Raw genomic sequence first — 11,398 nt, forward strand, 5'->3', positions numbered from 1 at the left:
AACATTCGTCAAACGGAACCTCAACAAATTACTTAAATAGCCACCCTTGCTAGCTGGAAATGCTGCAGCATGAAGGGATGTCAGATTAATGTGAGGTATGGCAAAATCATATCAGAGCTTTTAATTGGCCCAAGCCGATGTTTTGTTATGTTGTAGGCACTTGCGATGACACTTTTGTTTTCACAAAGGATGACAATTACTTGCATTGAAGGTGAACTTAAGTGGTCATTTTATTAGGCACAGCAGGTGAACATGCAATCAAATATATGGTAAATGAATACTGTACATTTGCCGCGACCCTTGTGAGGATTAAGCGATCAAGAAAATGGATGGATGGATGAATACGTTTTATCATTAGGAAACTTCATTGTGAGAGAAAAAAATTGCTAACTCACAACAATTATTTACAATCTACAAAGCAAACCAGATCTTTTATAATGAAGAAAATGTGCATGAAAAGGCTTATGTTTGTTTTCTCCCCACTGCTTTTGCACAAGTCCCCACGTGTCTAAGTTTTTTTTTCCCTCTATGCTATGCTATGCTTTTACGATGCTTTGTGTACGTGTGCACGCTTTCTTCCCTATGAGCAAGATGGGGGGTGTGGGGGTTTACCCTGTGTGTATTTTCATGTGTACTGCCATATTTGACTTTTGACTGAATTCTTTACTGCAAAACGGGCAACTAAAGGGTTTTTCTCCACTGTGTCTTCTCATATGTGACACCAGACTACTCTTGAGTGAGAATATCTGACCACAGGTTGTGCAACTAAAGGGTTTTTCTCCTGTGTGTCTTCTCATGTGTACCACCAGACTATTCTTTTGCGAGAATATTTGACCACAGGTTGCGCAACTAAAGGGTTTTTCTCCGGTGTGTGTCCTCATGTGTTGTACCATATTATTCTTTGCATTAAATGCTTTACCGCATATTGAGCAACTGAAGGGTTTTTCTCCCGTGTGTATTATTTCGTGTTTGACCAGACCTTGCTTTGTTGTAAAACTTTTAGTACACGTTGAGCAACTATACGGTCTTTCCCCCGTGTGCGCTCTTGTGTGTTTTAGCAGACCGTTCCTCGACGAAAACATTTTGCTACATATTGAGCAACTCAATGGTTTTTCTCCTGTGTGCGTTCTCATGTGTTGTATCAGATTAGTCTCCAGATAAAATGTTTTGCCACATGTTGAGCAACAAAAGGTTTTTCCTCTCAAGTGTCTTTGTGTGTGTTTTATCAAAGCTTTGTTTGAAGTAAATCTTTTATCGCATGTTGAGCACGTAAAGGGGTTTTCTCCTGTGTGCGTCCTCATGTGGTATACCAGACTATCCTTTACTTTAAATGCTTTACTGCATGTTGAGCAACGAAAGGGTTTTTCAACCATGTGTGTTTTTGTATGTTTTGTCAGCCCTTTCTTTGTAGCAAAGCTTTTATCACATGTTGAGCAACTAAAAGGTTTTTCTACCTCGTGCGTTTTCATGTGTTTTTCCAAAGATTCTTCTAGAATGAACATTTTGCTGCATAGCGAGCAAGCTAACGTGTTTTTTTGCGTGGTCGTCGTCGCGCGTGTTTCAGAAGGTGACTCGTTAAGAGTTGTCTCCTCCTCCGAGCATTTCAACTGTTTGTCGTCACCTCCGCAGTCAGCCTCGCTCGCTCTTTCCCCGTCATCGCTGTCTGACGGCGAATCTAACAAGTCGTCTGGTGGCGATCCTCCACAGTCGTCTCCGCTTGGACTGTCCCGACGAAGCTGTGACCACTCGGGCGGTTTGTCGTCGTCATCTTCGTCGTCTTCGCTTTTCACGGAGACGCTATTCAGTTGTGATTTGCTGCCGTCCGCCTCTTCTTCTTCGTCCTTAACGTGGGGGCGCTGTGGAACCGCTAGCTCAAAATCGGAGCACCCCTCCTGCAGCTGAGGTGGAACATTTTCCTGTTCAACAATCAGCTGCTTCACGTCTGCAGAACACAAGACGATTTTATCAAAATCGATCCTAATAAGAATCGCAATTCACACTTCCACACAGTAATTAATGTATGCGCATATGAAGAAGCAGTATAAGATGTATAATGAAGATTTAGAACATATTGACTTGATGTAAAATTGCTATCGACTTTGCTAGTTTTCCTTTGATGTAGTTAATATTTATTTTCCAACACAGTTTCTCATTTATTATAACACCAAGAAATTTAATTTCAGAAAATTTTAAAGTCTTTAGTGCAGGGGTGTCCAAACGTTTTCATTTGAGGGCCACATACAGAAAATCAGAAGGACGCAATGGCCACATAATGTGATGGAGAAATTGTGTTTAGTCCTAAAAATTGTACAAATAGTTAATTTGTGCTTTTGCATATTTAGAAAAATGCTACAGTATATAAACCAATTTATTCGTAATATGGCAGTAGGGTTATTATAGTTTTGGAATTTTTCATTTTAGTTGTTTTTATTAGTTTAGTTCTTTAAAAAATGCTTAGTTTTAGTTTAATTTGTTAATTTCAGTATTCGTATTATTTTTTTTAATGTATATTATTTGTGCGCAATATTTAAAAAACACTGGGAGCAACGTCATCTGAAGGTGCTTTTCTATTGGCTGCTGCTAGATGACATCACTTCTGTGACATACTTTCAAATGTCGTCATTCCGGTTTATATCAAAATAAATCTACTAAAAATCACATTTCAAATTATCCCCAAAGGCTCATGCATTAAATTAATTACCAAACACTAAAAATTAAGGACGTTTGCTATAATTATAGTTAATTTTAGTTAGTTTTGTAAACATAAAATGTAGTTTAAGTTAGTTTTCGTTTTTTAAAAAGCATTTTCATTTTTATTTTATTTCGTAACAATATTGTTTTTTGAATTTTTGTTTTTTCATTAGTTTTAGTTAACTAAAATAACGTTTAATGGCACCTGTGTTTTCCGATACCCTCCCTTCTTACTAGAGGTGTGCAAAATTTCCGATTCTTAGATTATTCACGATTCGGCCGTGGAACAATCGAGAACGATTCACAAACGTCCAAATTCCGATTATATAAATATGCCAAGGGAAGCGAAACTAAAGTGAACCGGAGCGAAAAGTACGCGGAACTGAAACGTAGTAGCGCGCGCGGTCTTCGGGACGCTTTTGGGACGGACCGAGAGTACACATCCACAACTCACGCCTCGAGATTCAAAACAACAACAAGCATGGCCGAGCTGACCAACCCACCTCTTCGTGAGATCAGACCTGCTCCGAAAAGGCAAACAACTTCAGGCGGAAGTATCAGCTAGCTGGCTGCAATGCGTCGGTTAGCGTTCTACAGGGCGCCGCGCAGTGATACGAACGAACGAACAGAAAAGTAGTGGCTGGCGGTAATGGCGTCTGACTTTATTCAGAAAAGAGTATTGTGGTGGAAATGTATCACGCTTTTGAAAACAAAAAGTTTTTAGAAGAAAAACGCTTTATTTCCGAGACCCCAGCCAGCTTGCTGGACTATTTTCCTCTCGTCCAACGCCGAACATGAACGCGTGTCACCGAACGCTGTCAGAAAGAAGTCAGTGCTGATCGCACACACGGGAGGTGAGGATCAAATTGAGATTCATGTTAAAAAACCCGAACGATCCCATTAATGTTTACACGTTCATGTTTACACAAGTTAAAAAGCAGAAAAGCACGAGTTTTTTTTTTTTTTTTGTACCTCTGAGAAACTTTAATGTTTACATGTTCATCTTTACACAACTTAAAAAGCAGGAAAGCACTTCTTTTTTTTTTTAGGCATTTGTATTGAAGTAGTAGTTCACATTGTCTTTCATTTATATCTCAGTGCACTTTTGAGTGGATAAAAATAATATATTTTTGCTCAATGCTATGTTTTATTCTGTTGAAGACTGAATATACTTAAAAGCTGTTGTTACAGAATGAGGACTTGAGTATTTTATTTACTGTTTTGAACTGTTAACTTGATACTGAAATAGTAGTTTATTTTGGCCTGAGAGGACTTTTGTACTATTTTTGTAACTAATGTACGAAACATTAAAAGCACCAAAATACATTGTTTTTTTTCTGCTGCCTGGGGGGGGAATCAATAATCGTTTTATAATCGAATCGTAGCCTCTGAATCGTAATCGCAATCGAATCGTGAGGTGCCCCAAGATTCCCACCTCTACTTCTTACTGTGACCATCTCCAAACATTTTTGTTTTGCTTATTTTATTTGAAATGAGTCAAATGCCATTTTTAGCATATGTCGCGGGCCACTGAAAAATGGGCGGTGGGCGGCAAATGGCCCCCTGGCCGTAGTTTGGAGACCACTGTTTTAGTCTAAAACAGTGGTGTCCAAACTTGGTCATCGAAGGCCAAAGTCTTAGGGTAGGGGTGTGAATTGCCTAGTACCTGACGATTCGATTCGTATCACGATTCACAGGTCACGATTCGATTCGATACCGATTAATCCCGATACGAATTTATAAGTCGATTGTTGCGATTTTTTTTCATTCAAATTTAGAAAATACTAATCAGTAAGCTTGTAGAGTGTAAGATTTGTATGAAAATTTATTATTTATTTATCTGAAATTTCAGTCTTATAGAGGTTGTAATCTGTTTCATGTTTGAACAGCATTAAAATAAAATATTAAGGCTTAATGTTCCGTTCATATAACATTCTTCCATGCTTAAGGTGTGAATCCTAACCCGAAGTCAGACGTTTTGTTGAATATTTTTCCATTAAAAATGGAAGTTTAAAAATCGATTCAGCCGCCTATTGAATCGATTCGAGAATTGCGCGATGTAGTATCGGGATATATTGCCGAATCGATTTTTTTTAACACCCCTAGTTTTGGATGTTTCCCCTACTTCAACACACCTGAAGTTCATCAGCAATCTCTGCATAAGCAGGATAACGATCCTGTTCATTGGAAAAAGGTGCGTTGGAAGAGGGAAACATTCAAAGCCTGCAGGACTCCGGCCCTCAAGGACCGAGTCTGGACACCACTGGTGTTTGCAAGAGATTCAAAATTTGTTTGGGGTAGCTGGTTAATTGTCTCGGACTCCAGACTGGAAGTATGGTGCAAATGTTAATACTTGTCATGGTTTAATATAGCTGTATCACAATTTTTTATTTGACTACAACAAATCATGGAGTGTATGTTCATTGGACTCTTAATTAGTTTTTTTTCTATGCATGGTACATACCATAAAATTAATGCAAAACAATAATAGTCATCCCTTTATTAGCCCTGCGATTGGCTGGCGACCAGTTCAGGGTGTACTCCGCCGACTGCCCGAAGACAGCTGGGATAGGTTCCAGCCGCTCGCGCGACCCTTGTGAGGAGTAAGCAGTCAAGAAAATGGATGGATGGATTTATTAGCCTGGCGGCCCAGCCGGCTAATAAACCGCCAAAACAAAACGCTGTAAATGTTAGTGCACATACCTTGGCCGTGTATCATAAACTGTGTCTTGCAAACATCTTCCAGATGTCGTCGATGTTGCTCGCTCTCCTCTCTGGCTCGACAAAGTTGCTCTTCGTACGACGCGATTGTTTCTTCGAACAGGCCAAAGATTTCGTCGGCGGCCGCAATAAGTCGCTCTCTTATCAATTCTTTCAACATTTTGACGTTGTAGGCAGTTGAAACACTTGCACCTCGCACTTTGTCCCTCGTTGCAGTTGCAGCTTTGATCGCGCTGCTAACTAGCACGTTTGACTTCTTCTGTGGGGTTTGTGACGGTAAAAAGCACGATAGCACACGTAAGGAACCTTATAAAGCATTTCCGGGGTAAGGATTGGGCACCGTGCCAATTTCCGGTGTCCTTTCTCGTACGAGGCGCACTGATCTGTATATATTACTGGATAGCCGATAGCCCATACACGCCCGTGGAATCCGTTGTAGCCACAGGGCGGCCATTTTATTACTCCTCCAGTCCTCCCATCTCGCGAGCAGACTCCATTGGTCTCCAAACTCGGTCCTCGAGGGCCGGAGTCCTGCAGGTTTTGGATGGTATGCCAAGAAACGTTTCTTGGGAGGAGTAATATGGCGGCCTCGTGGCTTCGAAAGTTTTGTCCTATCGGCTAGCCAGTAATATATACAGATCAGTGACTGGGCGTCAGTGTATAATTTTCCCCCATGATCTATTCCGTTTTTTCTTTTATTCCTTTTTTTTTAAAATTCAGATATCAACTTTAATCTTTTTAATTATTGTTTCTTTCTTTTTTGCTTAATACTAGACGTTTAATAACGCTCCAAGCAACCCATTTGATTTGTAGGACGTTTTCAATTTTTCCATCACATACTTTTTGTTCTCAAATGACTCTATTATTCAGTGTCCTCACCTCTAGTACCCCGACCTCAATTTTTTGTCAGTCTGTCTTGCGTCAGCACCTCCGCCATATGAGATGTGGTATCCCAGCCAATAAACTGCTGCAAGTCAATGGAACTTCAACTTCATAAACCTCACAGGTGCGAAAAACTAATGCATCTCAGTGACATACATATTTAGATGTTCTTTACCTTCAGGGAACCCTTACAGGAGAGGCATGCTCAAAGGACCTTCATAATCTTGGTGACAATTAAACATAACTATCATGTGTAGTGTAGACCTAAATATCGTTAGAATTTGTTTTTTATTGTTTCAACCTAAACATTCATCAAACAGAACCTCAACCAATTGCAAATAGCCATCCTTGCTAGCTGGAAGTGATGTCATAATTATTTGAGGTGCGGCAGAATCATATCAGAGCTTTTAATTGGCCTTTCCCAATGGTTTGTTATGTTGTGTTTGTTTGTTATGATGACACTTTTGGTATTTCACCAAGGATGAGAATGTCTCTCATTGAAGGTGAACTAAAGTGGTCCTTTTATTAGGGACAGCATGTGAACATGCAAATAATGGAATTCTTACTAAACTCTTAAAAAAAATAAGTAATTCAAACAGCTATCTCAGCATTTTTCGTTAAGAAAAATGATCATAGTGAGAGAAAAAAAATAGCTAACTCACAACATAATTATTTACAATTTAAAAAGCAAACCACATCTTTATAACGAAGAAAATGTACATGGAAAGGCTTAAGTTTTTCGCCTCACTGCTTTTGCAGTCCCCACATGTCTCGCTACAATGAGCCTATGAGTCAAACTTCACAAACTCAACAAATGTGATTTTTCCCCTTATGCTTTCTCATGTGATGCTTTATGTGTGTGCGCGTTTTTCATCCCGTGTGTAATTTCATGTGTACTATCATGTTTGACTTTTGACTGAATTCTTTACCGCAAAATGAGCAACTAAACGGTTTTTCTCCCGTGTGCGTTCTCATGTGCGATATGGCCTCATTGTTACTTGCATATGTGTTATCACAGAATGAGCAACCGAAGGGTTTTTCTCCATGGTGTCTTTTCATGTGTACCATCAGATTATTCTTGTACGAGAATATTTGGCCACATGTTGAGCAACTAAAAGGTTTTTCTCCTGTGTGCGTCCTCATGTGTTGTACCATATTATTCTTTGCAGAAAATGCTTTACCGCATATGGAGCAACTGAAGGGTTTTTCTCCTGTGTGTATTCTTGTGTGATTGACCAGACCTTCCTTGGAAGTAAATCTTTTATCACATGTTGAGCAACCATACGGTCTTTCTCCTGTGTGTCCCCTTGTGTGTCTTACCAGACCTGTCCTCGAGGAAAATCTTTTGTCACACATTGTGCAATTCAAGTAGCGTTTTTCTCCCGTGTGCATCCTCATGTGTTGTACCAGATGATCCTTTACATAAAATGTTTTGCCGCACGTCGAGCAATAAAAGCGTTTATCTCCAGAGTGCCTTTTTGCGTGTTGTGCCAGTGCTGTGTTTGAAATAAATCTTTTATCACATGATGAGCAACTGAAGGGTTTTTCTCCTGTGTGACTCCTCATGTGGTATATCAGAGTCTCTTTTACTTTATATGCTTTACTGCATGTTGGGCAACTAAAGGGTTTTTCACCCATGTGTGTTTTTGTGTGTTTTGTCAGCCCTTTCTTTGTAGCAAAGCTTTTATCACATGTTGAGCAACCAAAAGGTTTTTCTACCGTGTGTGTTTTCATGTGTCTTTCAAAAGTTTCTTCTACATTGAAAATTTTGTTGCATGGTGCGCAAACTAAAGTGTTGTTTTGTGTGCTAGTCGTCACGTGTGTTTGAGGAGGTGACTCGTTAAGAGTTGTCTCCTCCTCAGAGCATTTCAACTGTTTGTCGTCACCTCCGCAGTCAGCCTCGCTCGGTCTTTCCTCGTCATCGCTGTCTGACGGTGAAGCTAACAAGTCGTCTGGTAGTGATCCTCCACAGTCGTCTCCGCTTGGACTGTTGTGATGAAGCTGTGACCACTCAGGCGATTCGTCGTCGGCATCTTCGTCTTCACTTTTCACAGAGACGACAGTCAGTGGTAACTTGCTGACGTCCGCCTCTTCTTCTTCCTCCTTAACGTGGGGGTGCCGTGGAACCGCTAACTCAAAATCGGAGCTCCCCTCCTGCAGCTGAGGTGGAACGTCTTCCTGATCAACAATCAGCTGCTTCACGTCTGTAGAACACAAGACGATTTTATTACTACAACAACAAATATTCCCTCCCCCCCAAATAAACATGAGCCGCATTCATGTTTTCCACCTTCTGTTCATGACGAAGAACAAGTGTCCAAGTTTCAGTAGTAGGGATGTAACGATATCCAAATATCACGATACAATATGATCACGATATGACGCTCACGATACAATAATTATCACGATATTATGGGGAGGTTGGAGATATTTAAAAAAGGTCACAACATTGTAAAAAAATGAACTCATAACACATGGACACAAAACCAGTATGAGATAGTAGGATAATAGGGCTCTTTTTTTCTTTTTCAATTTCACATCTCTCAATAGTTTTTGTTTTGTTGTTTTTTTATACATAAAAATTAGCATTTTAGCTCAATAGCTTCCACGTCATGTGACTTACTCAAAATCAGTATGTGGATTAACCGTAACTTCTGCAATAGACCCTTCCAGCTGACGTCACTGCTTAGCTCCCGCTGCGCCTTCCGGAAGGCAAACATCCCATAACAAATGAATGTAGAGAGCTTGATTTTCGACGAGCGTTTTCATTAAAAGGTGGGAAATATGTCAAGTGTCACAAAAAACTTCCCATGTAGGACACTAATTTACTGCGACTCATTGAACCCAGTCGTTTGGAGCCGCTAGCTACAAAAAAGAAAAAAAAAATGAGTTTGTTGGAGGACAAAGTGGAAGTGGAAGCTTAAGGTATATTGTTTTTGGTTGAAACAGTATGTCGATCACTACTTTCATGGTGTAAATGGTCATTCATTAAATCGTTTGTGTCCGGAAATACTCGACTTGCTATATGGAGTATATGCCACGGAAGATGCGGGACGTGATTTTGCACATCAGCGTATTTCCGGTCCGGGTTGCGAACGCGCAATCCAGGGGCACACAGTTGGAAGCACAAGTATTTTTGACGCAGCCCACACGTCGCAAACCGAACCGGAAACAAACTGTTGTGCAAAAAACAGCCCTGCCTCTTCCGTGGCAATATCAAACTCTTCAAACTATCTTAGCTTGCTAGCTGCTAACAAACAGACCACACGTTTACAACACATTCCTCAGCAGATACCAAGCCCGAGTTAAAGTGTTAAATAGTTAACTTTTGTTCAGAATTACTTGAATAATTATGATTGTTTCACGAAAGATAATATGGCACATTCATCACATCTGCCTCGAATTTACAATCAGAGGTTAATGTTATGACCCACTGTATATGAAAACGAGAAAAACTACCTAATATCAAATGATCTGAGCATATCCTTGTACTTTTTGTGGGTGCAAAGCAGTTGCGTCGTAGTTTCACGATAGCCACCGTGCTCGTCTTTCACTCCTCCCTGCCCAAAGAATGATCTAATCTCTCTTTGAGCCATTAGAGCACCGGTCGGCTGCGCACAAGTTCACCATCGAATTCCTCGCTGATTCATCAACTGTTTGACCTATTTTCTAGGTCACGCAGATTGTTTTCTAATTCACTCACATTGACGCGCTGCCCTCCACCGCAAGGGGCGTGTATAGGAAATAATCACTATATAGACTCTATATAGTGATTATTTCCTATACACGCAACCCCCTGTGGCAGTATCGAAATCTATTAGCCATTGAGTGCACTGACGTTCATCCGTCAACTTCCCGTCCAAGAGAATTTACACTCACTTATCCAACTTCAAACTGACTACCTGGATCTCATAACGCTGGTTTAGGCTGGTGTTCTGTCGGTTTGAGCTCCCGAGCGCTACTGATCATGTGCACGACCCGAAATCAGTAAAAAAAAATTAGAACGTTTATTTAATTTATAGTGTCGTTTGACCACTAATCATGTAAGCAATGTGTACACGAAAAGATTGAAATATAATATTGACGACATGGCGAGAATGCAGCGTAGGGAAGTAGGAGTGTTGGCGATCACGGTAAAATATAAATTTATACATAAACAAAATGTTGTAAATGTTAGTACGCATACCTTGGCCGTGTATCATAAACTGTGTCTTGCAAACGTCTTCCAGTTGTCGTCGATGTTGCTCGCTCTCCTCTCTGGCTCGACAAAGTTGCTCTTCATACGACGCGATTGTTCCTTCGAACATGCCAAAGATTTCGTCGGCTGCCGCAATCAATCGCTCTCTTATCAATTCTTTTAACATTCTGATGCTGTAGCCAGTCGAAACACTCGCCACGTAGCGCTTCGATTTCTCAGCTAGCTTACACCTTTGACTTCTTCTGTGGAGTTAGTGGTTTATTAAGGAGTAAGAGCACACGCCAAGGAGCCTTATTCAGCATTTCCGGGGGAATGATTAGGCAACGTACAAATTTCCGCTGTCCTTTTGTTTCATTGATTGAAACATCTTACTGCAAACTGAGCAAATATAGGGTTTTTCTCCTGTGCGTTTTCTCATGCGTGTTGTCAATTTTGACTCTTCAGTGAATATTTTATCACATGACGAGAAACTAAAGTGTTTTCGTCCTGTATGAGTCCTCGTGTGTGTTATCAATTCTGTCTCATCGGCGAACATTTCATCACATGACGGGCAACTATAGCAATTTCCTTCTGTGCGAGTCGTCATGTGGCTTTCCAGAACATGCTTTCGTTGGAATGTTTCACCACTAGCTGAGCAAATGTGGCCCTTTTGTTTTCTGTGTCTCCTCATGTGCCGTACAAATTGCGTTCCCACACAATAAGCAATGAAAAGGTTTTTCTTCCTTGTGCGTTCTCTTGTGGCGTATCATAAGTTTGTGTTCAGCAAACATTTTCACACAAACTGAGCAATTAAAAGGTTTTTCTTCTGTGTGGATTCTCATGTGTCTTACCATGAGTGCCCTATTTAGGAATTTATTACCGCAAACTGTGTGTGTGCGTGTGTGTTGTTTTAGATGAGACTCTATG

At 40.5% G+C, this 11,398-nt stretch overlaps 2 protein-coding genes across 2 annotated transcripts; both read right to left on the reverse strand.

Moving 5' to 3' along the window:
* Positions 1–212: 212 nt before the first annotated feature.
* Positions 213–5,776, reverse strand: LOC144018989 (uncharacterized). The gene is made up of 2 exons (XM_077521758.1): positions 5,395–5,776; positions 213–1,942 (listed from the first exon to the last, which is right to left on the reverse strand). The coding sequence occupies exons 1-2, from the start codon at positions 5,570–5,572 to the stop codon at positions 609–611; spliced, it is 1,512 nt and encodes a 503-aa protein (XP_077377884.1). The 5' UTR covers positions 5,573–5,776; the 3' UTR covers positions 213–608.
* Positions 5,777–6,791: 1,015 nt separating this feature from the next.
* LOC144018991 (uncharacterized) lies at positions 6,792–10,793 on the reverse strand. Its single transcript, XM_077521760.1, has 2 exons — positions 10,481–10,793; positions 6,792–8,498 (listed from the first exon to the last, which is right to left on the reverse strand). The coding sequence occupies exons 1-2, from the start codon at positions 10,656–10,658 to the stop codon at positions 7,165–7,167; spliced, it is 1,512 nt and encodes a 503-aa protein (XP_077377886.1). The 5' UTR covers positions 10,659–10,793; the 3' UTR covers positions 6,792–7,164.
* Between the last annotated feature and the right edge of the window lie 605 nt (positions 10,794–11,398).

Source organism: Festucalex cinctus, chromosome 5 (assembly GCF_051991245.1).
Source record: "Festucalex cinctus isolate MCC-2025b chromosome 5, RoL_Fcin_1.0, whole genome shotgun sequence".
In the NCBI taxonomy this organism is placed as follows: domain Eukaryota; kingdom Metazoa; phylum Chordata; class Actinopteri; order Syngnathiformes; family Syngnathidae; genus Festucalex; species Festucalex cinctus.

Excerpts from the sequence above, each read along its gene's own strand:
- LOC144018989 (XM_077521758.1), bottom strand. The coding sequence starts at position 5,572 with ATGTTGAAAGAATTGATAAGAGAGCGACTTATTGCGGCCGCCGACGAA. Across the intron at positions 1,943-5,394 it reads GTTTATGATACACGGCCAAG|ACGTGAAGCAGCTGATTGTT; the intron begins GTATGTGCACTA and ends TGTGTTCTGCAG.
- LOC144018991 (XM_077521760.1), bottom strand. The coding sequence starts at position 10,658 with ATGTTAAAAGAATTGATAAGAGAGCGATTGATTGCGGCAGCCGACGAA. Across the intron at positions 8,499-10,480 it reads GTTTATGATACACGGCCAAG|ACGTGAAGCAGCTGATTGTT; the intron begins GTATGCGTACTA and ends TGTGTTCTACAG.